The 15,389-nt window shown below is 45.9% G+C and overlaps 1 protein-coding gene across 2 annotated transcripts in view; it reads left to right on the top strand.

Annotated features, from left to right (window-relative positions):
• Positions 1-15,389, top strand: part of CFAP61 (cilia and flagella associated protein 61) — a 381,775-nt gene that overhangs the window by 19,402 nt on the left and 346,984 nt on the right. For both annotated transcript variants that reach the window (XM_066236726.1, XM_066236727.1), the window contains exons 4-7: positions 5,940-6,090; positions 9,043-9,119; positions 10,728-10,795; positions 11,727-11,853. In XM_066236726.1, coding sequence (XP_066092823.1) covers positions 5,940-6,090; positions 9,043-9,119; positions 10,728-10,795; positions 11,727-11,853 — 423 coding nt within the window. The remainder of the gene's footprint in view (positions 1-5,939; positions 6,091-9,042; positions 9,120-10,727; positions 10,796-11,726; positions 11,854-15,389) is intronic.

The following is a 15,389-nucleotide window of genomic DNA, read 5'->3' as shown; positions in this document are numbered from 1 at the left end:
AATTTATATGGGAGGGCAAAGGGCCAGAACGACCTAAAAGAAGAAAAGTAAGAGAGGAGACTTGTCCAGCTGAAGCCTCACTGTAGGTGTAGTGTTAGAATAGGGTAGTGATGGCCAAGGAATTGACAAAAGATTACTGGGCCATGATGGAGACCCCAGATACAGAGCCACACATCCCCGAAAATATGATGACAGAGCCAGTAGGGGAAAGGATGTACTGTTCAAAATGGTGCTGGTACAATCATATACAATATGGAAAAGAGAATAAAGGTAGATACCAGACTCATGTCACACACAAAAATTGATTCTGGGCGAATTTAGGATATAAATGTGAAATAATATTTAACGTTTATGACAGAATCTCTTAGCGTCCAAGTTAATTTCCTGGCTTCCTGACAGGTGTTGCCCCTTGGATACGTAGTAGGTACTTCACACCCAGCACGTCCTCACCTGCCCCCAAACACCTCTGCCACACTCCCCTCATCTCAGTAACTCCAGCAGCTTCCTCCTTGCACTTACTTGGACCAAAACCTTTGTGTCATCTTCGCCCTTACTGTCACATCCCACACTGGCACAGGCTGTCAGCTCCACCTTCAGAACACATCCAAGGCCTCCCAGCTCCTCCCACCTCACTGCTGCCGGCCAGGTCTAGGGCACCAGCATTCTGCTTGAGCATTGCAACAGCCCCTGGGTTCTCTGCTTCCACCATGATGTCAACCCTTCTCAGCCCCCTCCCACAACAGCCGGAGTGTCACTATCCCAGCCTTTTGGATCCTGTCATGCTTCTGCTAACAACCCTGGACAGTTTGCCTCTCCCTGCCATGATCTGGTACAGAGCCCACCCTTTTCCTTCCTGGCCCCTCTCCCTCAATCTACACTGATTTTCTTTATTTTTTCTGGAACACCCCAGGCACATTTGTGGCTCTTGGTTGCCACTCAATGCTACCTTCTCCTGGCTTGACTGCATACACACACTTCTTCTCCCCCTTATTTTTTTCCATAGCACTTGCCTACCTGATATTCTATGTATTTTAGTTTTATCTTTATCTTTTTCTTTTCTTTTTTTTTTAGTCAGTGAGAGGATGGGGAGGTAGAGACAGACTCCTGCATGCACCCCACCTGGGATCCACCTGGAAAGCCCACTAGGGGGGCATGCTCTGCCCATCTGGGGCATTGCTCTGTTGCTTGGCAACCAAGCTCTTCTTAGTGCCTCAGGTGAAGGCCACAGAGCCATCCTCAGCATCTGGGGCCAACTCACTCCAATCGAGCCATGGCTGCAGGAGCGGAGGAAAAGAAAAAGAGAGAAAGAAAGAGAGAAGTGAGAGGGGACAGGGTAAGAAGCAGATAAGTGCTTCTCCTGTGTGTCCTGAATGGGAATCAAACCCAACACATCCACATGCTGGGCTGACACTCTACCACTGAGTTAGCTGGCCAGGGCCCTTTTTTTTTAATTTTAAATGAGAAGTAGGGAGGCAGAGTGATTCCTGCATGCACCCCAACAGGGATCCACCTGGCAAACACCCTACCAGGCAATACCCTGCCCATCTGGGGCTGCTGCTCTATTGCTTGGCAACTGAGCTATTTTAGTGCCTGAGGCGAGGCCATGGGGCCATCCTCAGCACCCAGGGCCAACTTGCTCAAATCATTAGAGCCATGGCTGTGGGAGGGGAAGAGAAAGAGAGAGAAGGGGAAGAGAAAGAGAGAGAAATGGGAGGGGTAGAGAAACAGGTGTTTGCTTCTTCTGTGTGCCCTGACTAGGAATCGAACTTCCACATGCCAGGTCGATGCTCTACTGCTAAGCCAACCGCCAGGGTCAGCTTTTTATTTTTAACTGCCTGCCTCCACTCAGTAGGATGTCATCTCTATGAGGGCAGGAATTTTTGCCTGTGCCCTGCTTTATTCCCAGGACTTTTTTATAGATTGTTTCTTTCAAAAGCTTCCACAAATGTATTTTCTCAAATTCTCTGTGAGGCCACATACTAAATACCTGAAAATTACTGACAGCCGGTTGTTTCTGAGGGTGAGCTTCATAACCCTGCTGGGTCCTGGAGTGGCCATCAGGGTACCTTGAATGGATGTGTTTAGTGTATATGTGTTTTCTGAATTAGCAGATATGAAAAATATAACATGTCATGTGGGAAGGGAGTAGTGAATTTTTTTTAATGTTAAAATGGGATTCTTATAACAAAAGATTGTGGCCACCTTAGAAACCAGCATATTTTCAAAAGTGAAAACAAATTTACATTTTCATTAATGTCCCAGAACTCCCCAAACAGCTGTACCCAGCTCGCGGAGTCTTTTGTTTTTTATTTTAGGTAACTTCCTGTCTCTGTGCCGGGCCAATCTTGAGGCTTACCGACCTATTTAACAGGCATTTCTAAAACTGGTGGTTCCTTTTCTAGTTTAGTCCGTTTCATTTTATTGACTGCCGGCTAAAATTTACCTCACCTAAAAACCCTGCTAAATTTTAGGGGAGAAAATGAGCAGATTGGGCATAGCAGATGAATGGGGAAGGGGCCAAAAGAATTGGCCACCTTGAATGCAGATGTCACTGTGCCTGGGGGAGGTGAGTACCCGATGGCTGCAGGTCAGTGTGTGCTGGGTGGCGACCACCGAGTCCTGTCCTGGTGCTGCTTACAGAGCAGAAAGCTGGGCGCTCTTCCCAAGGTTTCCATCAGGTGTAGCTTACTAACGTGAGTTCTGGCTGACGTTGGAAAATTCTCTCAACCAATTGAGTAAGTGAGACATCACTCTGTGAAAAGAACTCTGATTTCTATTGGTACATAACATCTTTGAGCTTTAACATATTTGTGTGAAATATGAATGAGTGTGTGTTTTAATAGGGCTCCTTTGGTTATATTTGGCTTAATATAAAAAATAATTTTAAACCAGCTTTAAAACACCTTCTTCCTCTACGTTTTTCCTCCTCTCCCTTCTTCACTCCCACGTTTGTTTTTACCAATCCTATAGCAGACCGAACGGCTACGAGGTGATAAGAAGTAGAAATTATGCATACAGCAGGGTAATTCTGCAGAAGTGACTTTTTGCACTCAGTCACTGGGAAGCTGCAGTGCATTTCCCCATTGAAACAGAGTTATTCGTGGATGGCTTCCCAGGCCAACCCACAAATAACTATTTATAATGTCTGTGTGGTGCAGTACTGTGCTAATGTACTGTACTGTAGAACCAACCACTACCCTCGGTTCCCCCGGATAAGTGCATTTCAAGTTCATATTGGGAGTCTAGGAACACATGCCCCTTGCTTCCCCGAGGGGATGGCAGTTGCCCTGTCCCAGCTCTTGCCCACTTCCTCCTCCTCTACTACCACCATTGTCATCGCTGACAGGTGAGGGACCCTGTGCCCTGAGCGTTTTCTCATCTATGTTACAGTAAGGACTCTCAGTATGAAGTTGTAGGTCATGGCTCTGGGAGCCTGGGGCAGGGAGGCTCGAGGATCAGGAGGTGCCGGGAGCCGCTGCAGGCGTCAGTGAATCTACTGGAGAGGCTGGGGGCAGCCCTGCTGCTAAGTCCTCTATGTGGTCACTGTGTTCTTGGGACCTGAGAGTATTCTGCTGCCCCTTTTCCGTGATAGCCAGTGCTTTGGTGGGGCCCTTGGGCTGCATGTGCCTATGGTTGACCCCCTGTGAGGGATGGTGACTGTAGGCTGGTGACTGTGATAAACACTCCAAACATAATGCTTCCCAAAGATGTCCACACTGCTGATGGCACCTCTGGTGACTTGACTTGATACATATACAAGACATTTTTGTTTTAATTGTTATATCTTTATTTTTACAGTTATTCTCTATTTCTAGCAAGGGATACTGGTTTTCCTTTTATGATAGTGATGTAAATTTTCTGTTAAGTATTCTTATTTAAGCCAATGTTAGCTGGTTTAAAGATTTAAAAAACTTAGAACAAGAAGTACATTATAAGGAGTGAAATAAGTAAATCAGAAAAAAACAAGAACTACATGATTCCATACATTGGTGGAACATAAAAACGAGACTAAGAGACATGGACAAGAGTGTGGTGGTTACCAGGGGTGGGGGGAGGGAGGACATGGGAGGGAGGGAGGGAGAGGGTTAGGGGGAGGGGGTGGGGCACAGAGAACTAGATAGAGGGTGGTGGAGGACAATCTGACTTTGGGCGAGGGGTATGCAACATAATTTAATGACAAAATAACCTAGACATGTTTTCTTTGAATATATGTACCCTAATTTATTAATGTCATCCCATTACCATTAATAAAAATTTATTAAAAAAAAAAAAAAAGAAGTACATGTGTGAGAGGCTGCTCTTTGGTGAACAGCTCTAGGGAAGTAATTTGTCATCAAGTGGGAATAAAAGCAGGCTACCAAGAGTATGGGTTGTGCCAATTCATTTAAAAAAACACACAAAGTACATTTCAGTGAATAGCTTCCCTCAAAACAAGGTAAATCTGGCCCTGGCTGGTTGGCTCAGTGGTAGAGTGTCAGCCTGGCATGCAAGAGTCCCGGGTTCGATTCCCGGCCAGGGCACACAGGAGAAGCGCCCATCTGCTTCTCCACCCCTCCCCCTCTCCTTCCTCTCTGTCTCTCTCTTCCCCTCCTGCAGCTGAGGCTCCTTTGGAGCAAAGTTGGCCCAGGCACTGAGGATGGCTCTGTGGCCTCTGCCTCAGGCGCTAGACCCTAATAGGCAGAGCATCGCCCCTGATGGGCGTGCCGGGTGGATCCCGGTCGGGCGAATGCGGGAGTCTGCCTCCCCGTTTCTGGCTTTGGAAAAATACAAAAAAAAAACCCCAAAAACAACAAGGTAAATCTGGAGAGAGATTCCAAATTGTTGATGGAAGTTGGTTATCGATGGGAGGTGGGATTAAGGGTGATTTTTCAAATTATTTTTCTCTTCTTGCTTGTGAGTACTTTCTAACTTTTGATTGCACTGACAGTACAATACTCGGGTGATACAGATGTAGCAGGAAGTATCTGTAATGTTCTCTCTATTCTCCTCATTGTCTCTTCTCCTCCTTCAAGTACATGCTGTCACCTCATCTAGTCCCCTTAATAAGGAATGGATAAATTCTGCCTCCTTTATTTTTTGAAGGAACATTAAAATGTTTTCCCTCTAACTCAAGATACCAGTAGATTTCACTCAACTAAGAAAGTGAACATTGTATTTCAATTTATTATACAAATGGTTCTCCATGTAATAAACTGTATACTGTCTTTAAGTCATCGTTCTTGCTGTCATGACAGGCCATATGACAGGGTAGCTGTTGGAAGGAACCATCAAGACGTCCCTTTGGGGCAGCCACCAGAAGAATCGGAAGACCTGCTCCTCCTTTGTCTTTGTTAACTTGCGGGGTTTCCCTCCTTTAAGGGTTTCCATTTCTGCAGCTACCTCAGGCGATATGGCTAGTGCTCAGGTTCCATAAGAAGTCGTTAGCTCAGGGTTTGGAGAAATTGCTAAGGATGCTGAGGGAGGTGGGACTAAACACTTAGGGTTTGCGGCTGCACACAGGTGATCACCTCATCCTAGTTTGCCCAGGGCTCTCTGGTTTTAACATTGACAGTACCATGTCCTAGTCATGTCAGTCCTGGTCACACTGGGACAGTTGGCCACCCTAACTATACATGTTTAGTCTAACACAGTGGTATTAGCAGCATGGAGAGTCCAGGGAAGACTTTCTAGTCAACCAATTTTCCCAGCCAATTTCCAGGGGAAAGGCATTGGACGGTTTGTATCATAAATGTAATGCCTTTCTAATGAAATATGATTTTCAATAAAAATTTAGTTGTCCTGAAAGATCTGTTCCCAAAGTTGGCTGTCACATTGTTCCATCCCTTTCCCTCGTACCTTCTGCACTGGCTGCTGAGCTCCAGTTGCCAAACGAGACAGTGACGTCCTCATCTCACTTCCAATAATCTTACTGATGAGTGAAACTTTAATCATTTCCACAGGGAGAAGGCCAACCTTGCCATTACTCTCTCCAATGACAAGGAGGAGATCATGGCCCAGGCCACCTTCCTGGACTATCCCAACTGGAATGTGGCCAAGCAGGATGACTGGGTGTCCGTGTTCCGGGAGCTCGACAGTGAAATGCCATGCACAGTAAGCAGTCATGCACAGTGCCTGTTAGCACAGCCTTCATTGTGAGGGATGTCCGGCACTGACATATATGTCTTTTCAGTTTTGGACTGAGCAGTTCAAAACTCACAGCAGAAAGTATAGGACATTATGACAGGTAGACATGAAGTTAGCCGGTGGGGAGGAAAAGTGGCTCTGTGGGGATAGGAGAGGGTAGGCAAGAGCCAGAGCAGACAGCTGCTGGCGAGGCCCAGGTCAGGCTCTGCTGGTGAGCACTGGGCACAAGGAATTAGTGGGAGTGTCAGAACATCTGCTTTCTTGGTCTCCACACTATGCTTTGAGCATCAGTATCCAAAGTCTGGGATATGTTGGGGGGGAGCACCTGCCATCTACATATTTGCCTCTGCAATGATGACAACAGCCTCAGATTCATGTCACACTCCATAATTTTCAGTGTCTCTGTGGACTGGCTCATTTGATGTCTTCCAGCTGCTGGCACCTGACAACATGTTGGCTAATAGGGCCAGGTCAGCAGTCCTTAGGGAGTTGGGCCTTGGTAGCTGGTGCCATATCTGCGCTCTTCCTGCCCTTGGCCTGCCAGTGCCAGGCCAGTGTGTGGCCCCAGTTTCTGTGGAGAGCCAGAGCTGCGACTGCAGGCAGCACACGAGCCAGCCTGTCAGGGAATTCAACAGTGTGTCCCCAGAGCCCTGGGGATGTCAGTTGAGTGCATCAGTGAGTTCATCCCCGACATGTGCGTGCATGCCCGTGCGTGTGCGTGCACACACACACGCACACACACACACACACACACACATGCACATTCGGCACATTCTCCAGCATGTATGCACGTGGCTTGTGCCTTCCCCCTTTCCACTCGGCTCTTCTTTACCTCACCACCCTGTACACCCTATTATCATTGTCAGAAACATTATCTCAAAGCTGGAAATAGTGCAGAAAGATTCTCTATCAGTGCTTGCACCTTCGATCGACTTTCTGTCGACTGGGCTATTTCACAGTTCTGTAAGAACAGCGATTAACTTGTAGATGTTTATCCATTCGAAGTGTAAATAATTTCTATCGGCGGAAGAGATAACTTTAAAGGTTTGGGCTATGGCCCAGTAGGAGATGAACTATTTTCTATCATATCCAGCAAAAAATTTTAATATTCCCTTATGAAATTGCCTACAGTAGCCAGAATCTCAAGTGCCACGAATCATTTTTATTGTCTCATTGGTCACCTCATTAATGGTTGGGTTGAATGAATCTCTGACCTGTGTTCATTTTATATTTCCATTAGGATCATGATTTTACCTTTTTGAATATTATAAATTACCACCTTATTCATGTTTATCCATTTGAGGTGTATATAATTATTCATAAATTCTTTCCCCTTTGTTCTTTTTCTTGTACTCTTAAGATTGGTTCTTTTAAAACTACTTCTTACAATAGGATAGAGCTCAGCTGTTTAGCCATAGGTAACTATTGAGCACTGGAAATGTGGCTAGCCACAATTTTTTATATTGATTTCTTGTTGAAATAACTTGAATATATTAGGTTAGTTGAAAATATTAAAAATCAATTTCACCTGTTTATCTTTACTTTTTAAAAATATGTCTACTAGAAAATTGGAAGTTATACCTGCAGGGTGCATTTGTGGCTCGAATTGTTTTTCTGTTGGAGAGCATTGGTATAGAGCCTTAAGGTTTGATGTATTAGTTTCTATCCCAGGGGTATTTGCAACTGAAGTAATAATTTTTATCTTAAAGGTAAATACTAAATTTTGAGTTATAATATTTTTGATGGAAGAGAGAATTTGGGAGATAAACAGACAAGTAATAAACCAGGTACTCTCAAGGCTAGTCCTGTTTGGAATGTGCAGCAGATGTTAAGTAAGATTCTTGTGGGATTTATTTGACTTAATACACAGAGAGTGCTTACATTGGTGTCATTATTGTTGCTGCTGTTGTTATCTGGACTTTGGGGTTTGTGTTGTTTACCTCTGGGGAGTGTTCAAGCTCATGAACTAAATTCAGGATACTTCTCAAGCCATTTTTATGCCTGATAAATGCTCCTTCTGAGTGTTCCTAAGGCACACACCATCCAACAGGAGGGGAGACCAAGGCACGTGGATGTGCAGGTGGTACCTCAAAGCCATCTATGAAATTGCTCAGAAAACAAGAAACAGATAGCCCTTCTGCTATCCTGCTCTAGGGCACCAGTCAGCCACTCACGGCATCTCTGTGATGTGAAGATTTGCCCATAAACACGGGGCACTGAGTTGAGCAGACTGCTGTGTGCATGTATAGAACTGCTGCTCATTCTGTAGGTCACGTAAGAAGACTTCAGAAGTTACAAGACAAAGCTCTGTAACAACTGAAAGATTTATCCTGAGAGTCATGTTAGAATCTTGCCACTTTGAGTTTTCAGTTCCCAGGTTTTGTGGATCCCAAGAGTAATATTTGATTCTGACTCTGGGATGCTGAACAAACAAGCCGCGGTCACACGTGGCATCTGCCTCCATCCTTCACATTCCTAGGAGACTTTCCCCCGTCCCTTGAATAGAGCGGCAGCTGCTTACTCTGGGGCCCAGGGGGGAGAGTGATTGTCTTTCACTCAGCAGAGACACCCCCGAGGACAAGACCACTGAGTTAATAATCGATTCCACTCCCCTGCAGGCGCTTCCCTGTCTGCAGCCCGTTTGTGAAGCAGAAAAAAGAGCCAGTTGCACTGGACACATTTACAATCCCTATTACCTTGAATAATTCTGAGCTAGGAGGACAGAAGACAGTGAGCAGAGTCCAGGAGAGAGCTCTAACACTGCCTGGGTGTCTCATCCCCTTAGACGTAAAACATCATTTACAAATACAGCGCAGCTCTGTGCCTGTGACTGCCTCAGCCCTCCTGTCCTCTCCCACCCACTCTAAAGTAGCCCGAATGCCCCCTCAGCCTTTAGTTACATTCTCTTTTCTTCTGCAGCCTCTGAACACATTGTTCATGCATCTCTTTGTGGCTGTGGATGAGTATTCTGTGGGCTGCTGCAAAGAGATTATCCGGTAAGTGGTCAGGGCCTTGTAGACGGTGACTTGGGGAGCTGGCAGCAGCTCTGTGGACAAGACACATTAATGCCAAAAAGACGTGAAAGAGACCATGTGGATACAGTCATCCCTCAGTGTGGGAGGGGAATCGGTTCTAGAATCCCTGTGGATACCAAAATCTGCTGTGCTCAAGGCCCTTATATAAACTGGCATAGTATTTGCATATAATCTACACACATTCTCCTGTGTGCTTTAAATCATCTCCCTAGACTACTCATAATACCTAATACAATGGAAATGCTGTGTGAATTGTGGTTATACTGTATTGTTTAGGGAATAATGACAAGAAAAGAAGTCTGTACGTGTTCAGTATAGACACAGCCATCACAGGCCTAACTACATAGTACATGTCAGCAGCAATGTATGTTCAGCCTGACCAGGCAGTGCGAGTGGATAGAGCATCAACCTGGGATGCTGAGGACCCAGGTTTCAAACACTGAGGTCACTGGCTTGAGCACAGGCTCACCAGCTTGAGAGCAGGGTCACTGGCTTGAGTGTGGGATCATAGACATGACCCCATGGTCGCTGGCTTGAGCCCAAGGGTTGCTGGCTTGAGCCCAAAGGTCACTGGCGTAAGCAAAGGGTCACTGGCTTGAGCAAGAGGTCACTGGCTCAGCTGGACCCCCCCCCCCAGTCAAAGCACATATAAGAAAGAATTAATGAAAAACTAAGGTGCTGGAACAAAGAAATGATGCTTCTCATCTCTCTCCCTTCCTGTCATTCTGTCCCTATCTGTCTCTCTTGATAAATTTAAAAAAAAAGTTCAATATATGGTTGATTGAATCCACAGATGTAGAACCTGTGGATATGGAGGGCTTGTAGTTTTAAAATAGTTTGAAAGAACATGGAATTCTTTGAGGTGTGAAATCGTCTTGTAATTTAAGGCTGTATGAAAGCGTATAAGGAATGGCAGGGATACGCTGGACCCAAGCAGCCCATTGCGTTGGGTCAGCGCTTCCTTCGGCACACTTCTTTCACTGCCACTGTTTGCAGCAAGCAGTAGCTCAGTCACTTAAAAACGTGGATTTTAGGGGAAGTAGGGGAGAAATAGAGAGTCATAGGTTTGGATGTTTGTAAAAAGAGTTTTCTTCAGCCTTATCTTTAAGAGTGCGTATAGACATGACAAACTGCCGAAGCATCCTGGCTATGACACTCTGAAATCTGGACCGTGGGGCTGCTGGGTACTGGCCATGCAGTGCCAACAGCCTGCACAGACATTGGGGCGGGAGGTGGCCTCAGCTTTCAAGTCACACTTGAAATGTCACACCAGAGCATCCAGATGCCAGGTCAAAGGTTAATATTAGCAGAAATCTGGTGTGCTGCGTGAACATGGCACCCTTTATTCTTCCCACCTCCATGGGACAAATAGGAAAGGGCTCTTTGGAACCCAAGGAAAAGTAGAAAAGAAAGAAATGGCCTGAAGTTGTCCCTGCCTCAGCAGGCAGGGGGCAGAGGAGGGTGTGGATGTGTGAGCACCTCGTTTCTTTAGCGAAGGCATTTGTCTCTGGTGCCAGCTCATGTGCTGGCTTGTTACTAATGCTCACCCCACCCTCTTTGCCTTGCCAGGACCGTGTTCAAGGCCGTGCCAGAACTGCACTTCATCTTCCTCGTCGTGCCATCCTACATGAGCCTCGGTAAGGCCTGCCCCACTGCCTCTGTCCCTAGGCCGTCCTATAGGAAAGCCAGGTGTAAAGTGGTGCTTTGGTGAGTGGGAACTGAGAATGGTTGCCAGGTCCAGAATGTATATGTGGCTATTTTATTGTAGCAATTAAAACACTATTTAGCCCAGGGGTCCCCAAACTTTTTACACAGGGGGCCAGTTCACTGTCACTCAGACCATTGGAGGGCCGGACTATAAAAAAAACTATGAACAAATCCCTATGCACACTGCACATATCTTATTTTAAAGTAAAAAAACAAAACGGGAACAAATACAATATTTAAAATAAAGAACAAGTAAATTTAAATCAACAAACTGACCAGTATTTCAATGGGGACTATGCTCCTCTCACTGACCACCAATGAAAGAGGTGCCCCTTCCGGAAGTGCGGTGGGGGCCGGATAAATGGCCTCAGGGGGCTGCATGCGGCCCGTGGGCCGTAGTTTGGGGACCCCTGATTTAGCCTGACCAAGCGGTGGCACAGTGGATAGAGCATCGGACTGGGATGCGGAGGACCCAGGTTCGAGATCCCAAGGTCACCAGCTTGAGCACAGGCTCATCTGATTTGAGCAGAGCTTGCCAGCTTGGACCCAAGGTCACTGGCTTGAGCAAGGGGTCACTTGGTCTGCTGAAGGCCTGCGGTCAAGGCACATATGAGAAAGCAATCAATGAACAACTAAGGTGTCGCAACGAAAAACTAATGATTGATGCTTCTCATCTCTCTCTGTTCCTGTTTGTCTGTCACTATCTATCCCTCTCTCTGATTCTCTCTGTCTCTGAAAAAAGAAAAGAAAAAAAAACACATAAAAACCCCACTATTTTGAATGGAAACTACATTTTGTTCTGAATTTCTAACGTCACTCCTTGGTAAAACAAGGCCACATTTCTTTGCTTCTGTGATTTAGGCTCAACTCTTATAACGGTGTTTGACCAAGTGGGGAACGTACCGAGTCTGACGTATGACGAGGACTTTGCGGTGCACATCTGCCACCGGCACAGCCATTACCCTCAGCTGCACGTTCGCAGGGCCAGGTGAGTGGGAGTTCAGCTTTACCCTGCCAGTTACTTTACGAGAAGCTTTTAAATTGCCAGTAGTGCTATAAACTGGTTATAGTTTGAATTAATTTTTTTTTTTATGTAATACCAATTGCATTACTGCATTTGAAGGTGTTTACAGTTCCTCTTGAGATCATCTGCAGGACTGAACATTCAGTGAGGCTCATTTGGTGCTATGTGGCCAGCAGAGCTATAGATTTACTACGTATGTGGCCAGCAAAGTTGTAGTTGTGTGTTTCTGAAAACACAATCCTTGGTCTCACACTTAGTGAAATAATTTTAATTTTTTTTTTATTGATTGACTTTAGAGAGACAGAGAGAGGAAGGAAGGGGAGGGGAGAAAAGCATTCCTTTATTTTTCCACTTAGTTGTGCGTTCATCAGTTGCTTCCCGTATGTGCCCTGTCTGGGGGTCAAACCTACAACCTTGGTGGGTTGGGATGATGCTCTAACTGACTGAGGTAACTGGAAAAGGCCAATAATCTTAAAATAAAACAAACTTAAAAATGAATCTGCCTACCCTGACCTGTGGTGGGGCAGTGGATAGAGCAACAACCTGGAACACCAAGATCTCTGGTTCGAAACCATGGGCTTACCCCGTCAGGGCACATAGGAAAAGATGATTCTTGGTCCCCCTCGTGCCTCTAATCAATAAATAAAATCTTTAGAAAAAAATATGCCAACTTAGTTTTCCTTGTAGAGCCCACTTCTTTTCTTACATTCAGTGGATGAAGATTCTGTTAAACCCAAGTTGAAGGTCTTTATCATCAGTGGCCCAAGTGACCTGCCCAGGTTTGGCTATCTTAAGGAGATGGCTATGCCAGAACCTATTTTCCAAAGATGGCTGCAATACCATCTTCCATTCTGTAAGCTCTCCTACAATGTGGCCTTCCACTCCTCTCATCAAGAGGCAGTGTCTGTGTCCCTCTTGATCTGAGCAGGTTGTTACTTTTTTAATCCATTCAGCATGGTGGCAGGGATGTTCTCTGATTTCTGAGACTAGTTCTCTTGGAACTCCTGCTCTGGAAGAAATGAGGGGAAGAAGTCTGTCCTGAGACCACCCTGCTGGAGAGGTCACATGTTGGCACTGGGCTCGGTGGCACCAGCAGGGTCGCTCCTGCTGATAACATTCACTGACAGCCCTGTGAATAAGCCAGCAAAGACATCCAGCAAGGAGAGCTCCCCTCACTGCAGCCACCTGAGAGACCTCAGCATTCCCAGTGGAGCCCCAGATTTTTGACTTACAAAGTTGTGAACAAAACAGAATGGCTATTTTGAAGTAAGAGTGCATTGCATGTGAAGCCATTTCACAAGAGTAGTTGCTTGGCTTCATCAGTGAAGAATAAGTTGTGTCTTCTTGGGTCAAATGATGCCATATTCTAGAAGTGCTGAATTTCTTTAGAAAGTATCAAATTAAATATTTAAAAACCTGAGAGCCTACTCTTTACCAGGCATTATAGTCTTATAGCATGATTTTTAAGAATTTGTAATAATAATATGAGGTTGATATAGATTCTGATCTTGATTCTGCTACTAATCAGATAGGTTCACTTAAAAAAGGAATTGGCCTCTGCAGCCTCAGTTTCCCCTCTCTCAGTGGGGATAAGCCTATCATCGACAGTGTGGGATTGTTGCAGTGACTAGATGACCTGATGAAAGTCAGGTACTTAGCACACTTCCGGTAACATGTAAATGTTTAAGGAAATTAACCATTATTACTATTGTTATTATTATTATTATTATTTTTGTATTTTTCTGAAGCTGGAAACGAGGAGAGACAGTCAGACAGACTCCTGCATGCGCCCGACCAGGATCTACCCGGCACGCCCACCAGGGGTGACGCTCTGCCCACCAGGGGGCGATGCTCTGCCCCTCTGGGGCGTCGCTCTGCCACGACCAGAGCCACTCTAGTGCCTGGGGCAGAGGCCAAGGAGCCATCCCCAGCGCCCGGGCCATCTTTGCTCCAATGGAGCCTTGGCTGTGGGAGGGGAAGAGAGAGACAGAGAGGAAGAAGGGGAGGGGTGGAGAAGCAAATGGGCGCTTCTCCTATGTGCCCTGGCTGGGAATCGAACCCGGGTTCCCCGCACGCCAGGCCGACACTCTACCGCTGAGCCAACAGGCCAGGGCCATTACTATTATTATTATCATTGTTGTAATTATTTTGTGGGGGAGACAGAACTATGTGCAATAAACTGTAATGCTGTTAGCTTGGAAGAGGGTAAAACAGAGAGGGAAGAAGGCAGTTTCATATAACTCCTCCCCCCAAAAAAAGTCCAAGTGTCCACCCACAATTAAACACACTTACAAACTGAGGCACATCCATACTGTAGGTGTTAGTCAGCGATTGATTCCACTTTTATGATGTGCAGAGCAGGCAAGACTAAGCTGTAGAGATGGGAATCTGGTCACTTTGCCTCTGGTGCCGGGATGAGTGAAATCCTGGGCTGGATGAAACCCTGGGCAGATGGCAGCGTTCTGTGTATTGATTGTGGTTTGGCAGTTGTCAAAACTCATCAAACTTCATTCTTAATATCTGTGCATTTTAGTATATGGCATTATACCTCAATAAAAAAATAATTTGAAAGAAAAGAAAGTAGCCCTGGTGGGATAGCTCGGTTGCTTAGAGCTTTGTCCAGAAGTGCAGAGGTTGCCAATTCGATCCCCAGTCAGGGCACATACAGGAATAGCTCAATGCTCCTGTCTCTCTTTCTGCCTCTCAAAAAGGAAAAAAGAAAGAAAGAAAGAAAAGAGGAAAAAAAAGAAAAGAAGGCTTCCCAGAGGAAGTAGCCTCTGAATCCGGACAGGAAGGATGAGTCAGAGGAACAGATTGAGCAAATGCACGGAGACAGGAAAGCAGCTGGTCCACTAGCAGGCAGGCAGGCAGGTGCCGCTGTCGTGCAGGCATGGGGAGGACGAGCAGATCCTGCACGGCACAGGGAGAACCGCAATGAGGAGGCTTTGAACTTGGAGCCAGCGGGGAGCACTGCAGATGAAGGGCATGATTCGCACTGTAGGAAAAAGGTAACTGGTTTTCATGCGGACAGTGGCTTAAAGGGGAGGGCACGGAACAGTCTGGCCAAGAAATGGTACCTGCTGGCATGTAGGCAGGGACAAGTCAAAGAGATCCAGGTTGGGGGACGGGTCAGGGGAAGTGCAATTTGGATGGAGAAATTCAAGGGTGAAAATGAGTTAACGATGACTCAGGGTCTCAGGAAGCCAATGGATTCATTAGTGGAAAGAAGTAGCATACAATGGAAGGGAGAGAGTTGGAAACACAGGTTCTCTCATGAATGAGGGTATTATGAGAGTAAAGGAGGCTGTCTAGTTAAAGGAGAGATTCTAAAGTGAAAAGGGCAGATATGGAAAGATATCCATAAGCTGCCACTGAAAACTGGAAGAGAGGGAAAGGAGTGTCGCAGAAGTCAGACTCTTAAAGTGGCAAACAGTGCAGGAAAACTAAGTAACAGAAAAAGAGGCCATTGGATTTGAAAATTTAAAAAGACACAGGTGAGG

The sequence above is a fragment of the Saccopteryx bilineata genome, chromosome 6, assembly GCF_036850765.1.
Source record: "Saccopteryx bilineata isolate mSacBil1 chromosome 6, mSacBil1_pri_phased_curated, whole genome shotgun sequence".
Lineage (NCBI taxonomy): Eukaryota > Metazoa > Chordata > Mammalia > Chiroptera > Emballonuridae > Saccopteryx > Saccopteryx bilineata.
This window is presented reverse-complemented; position numbering and strand designations above follow the sequence as displayed.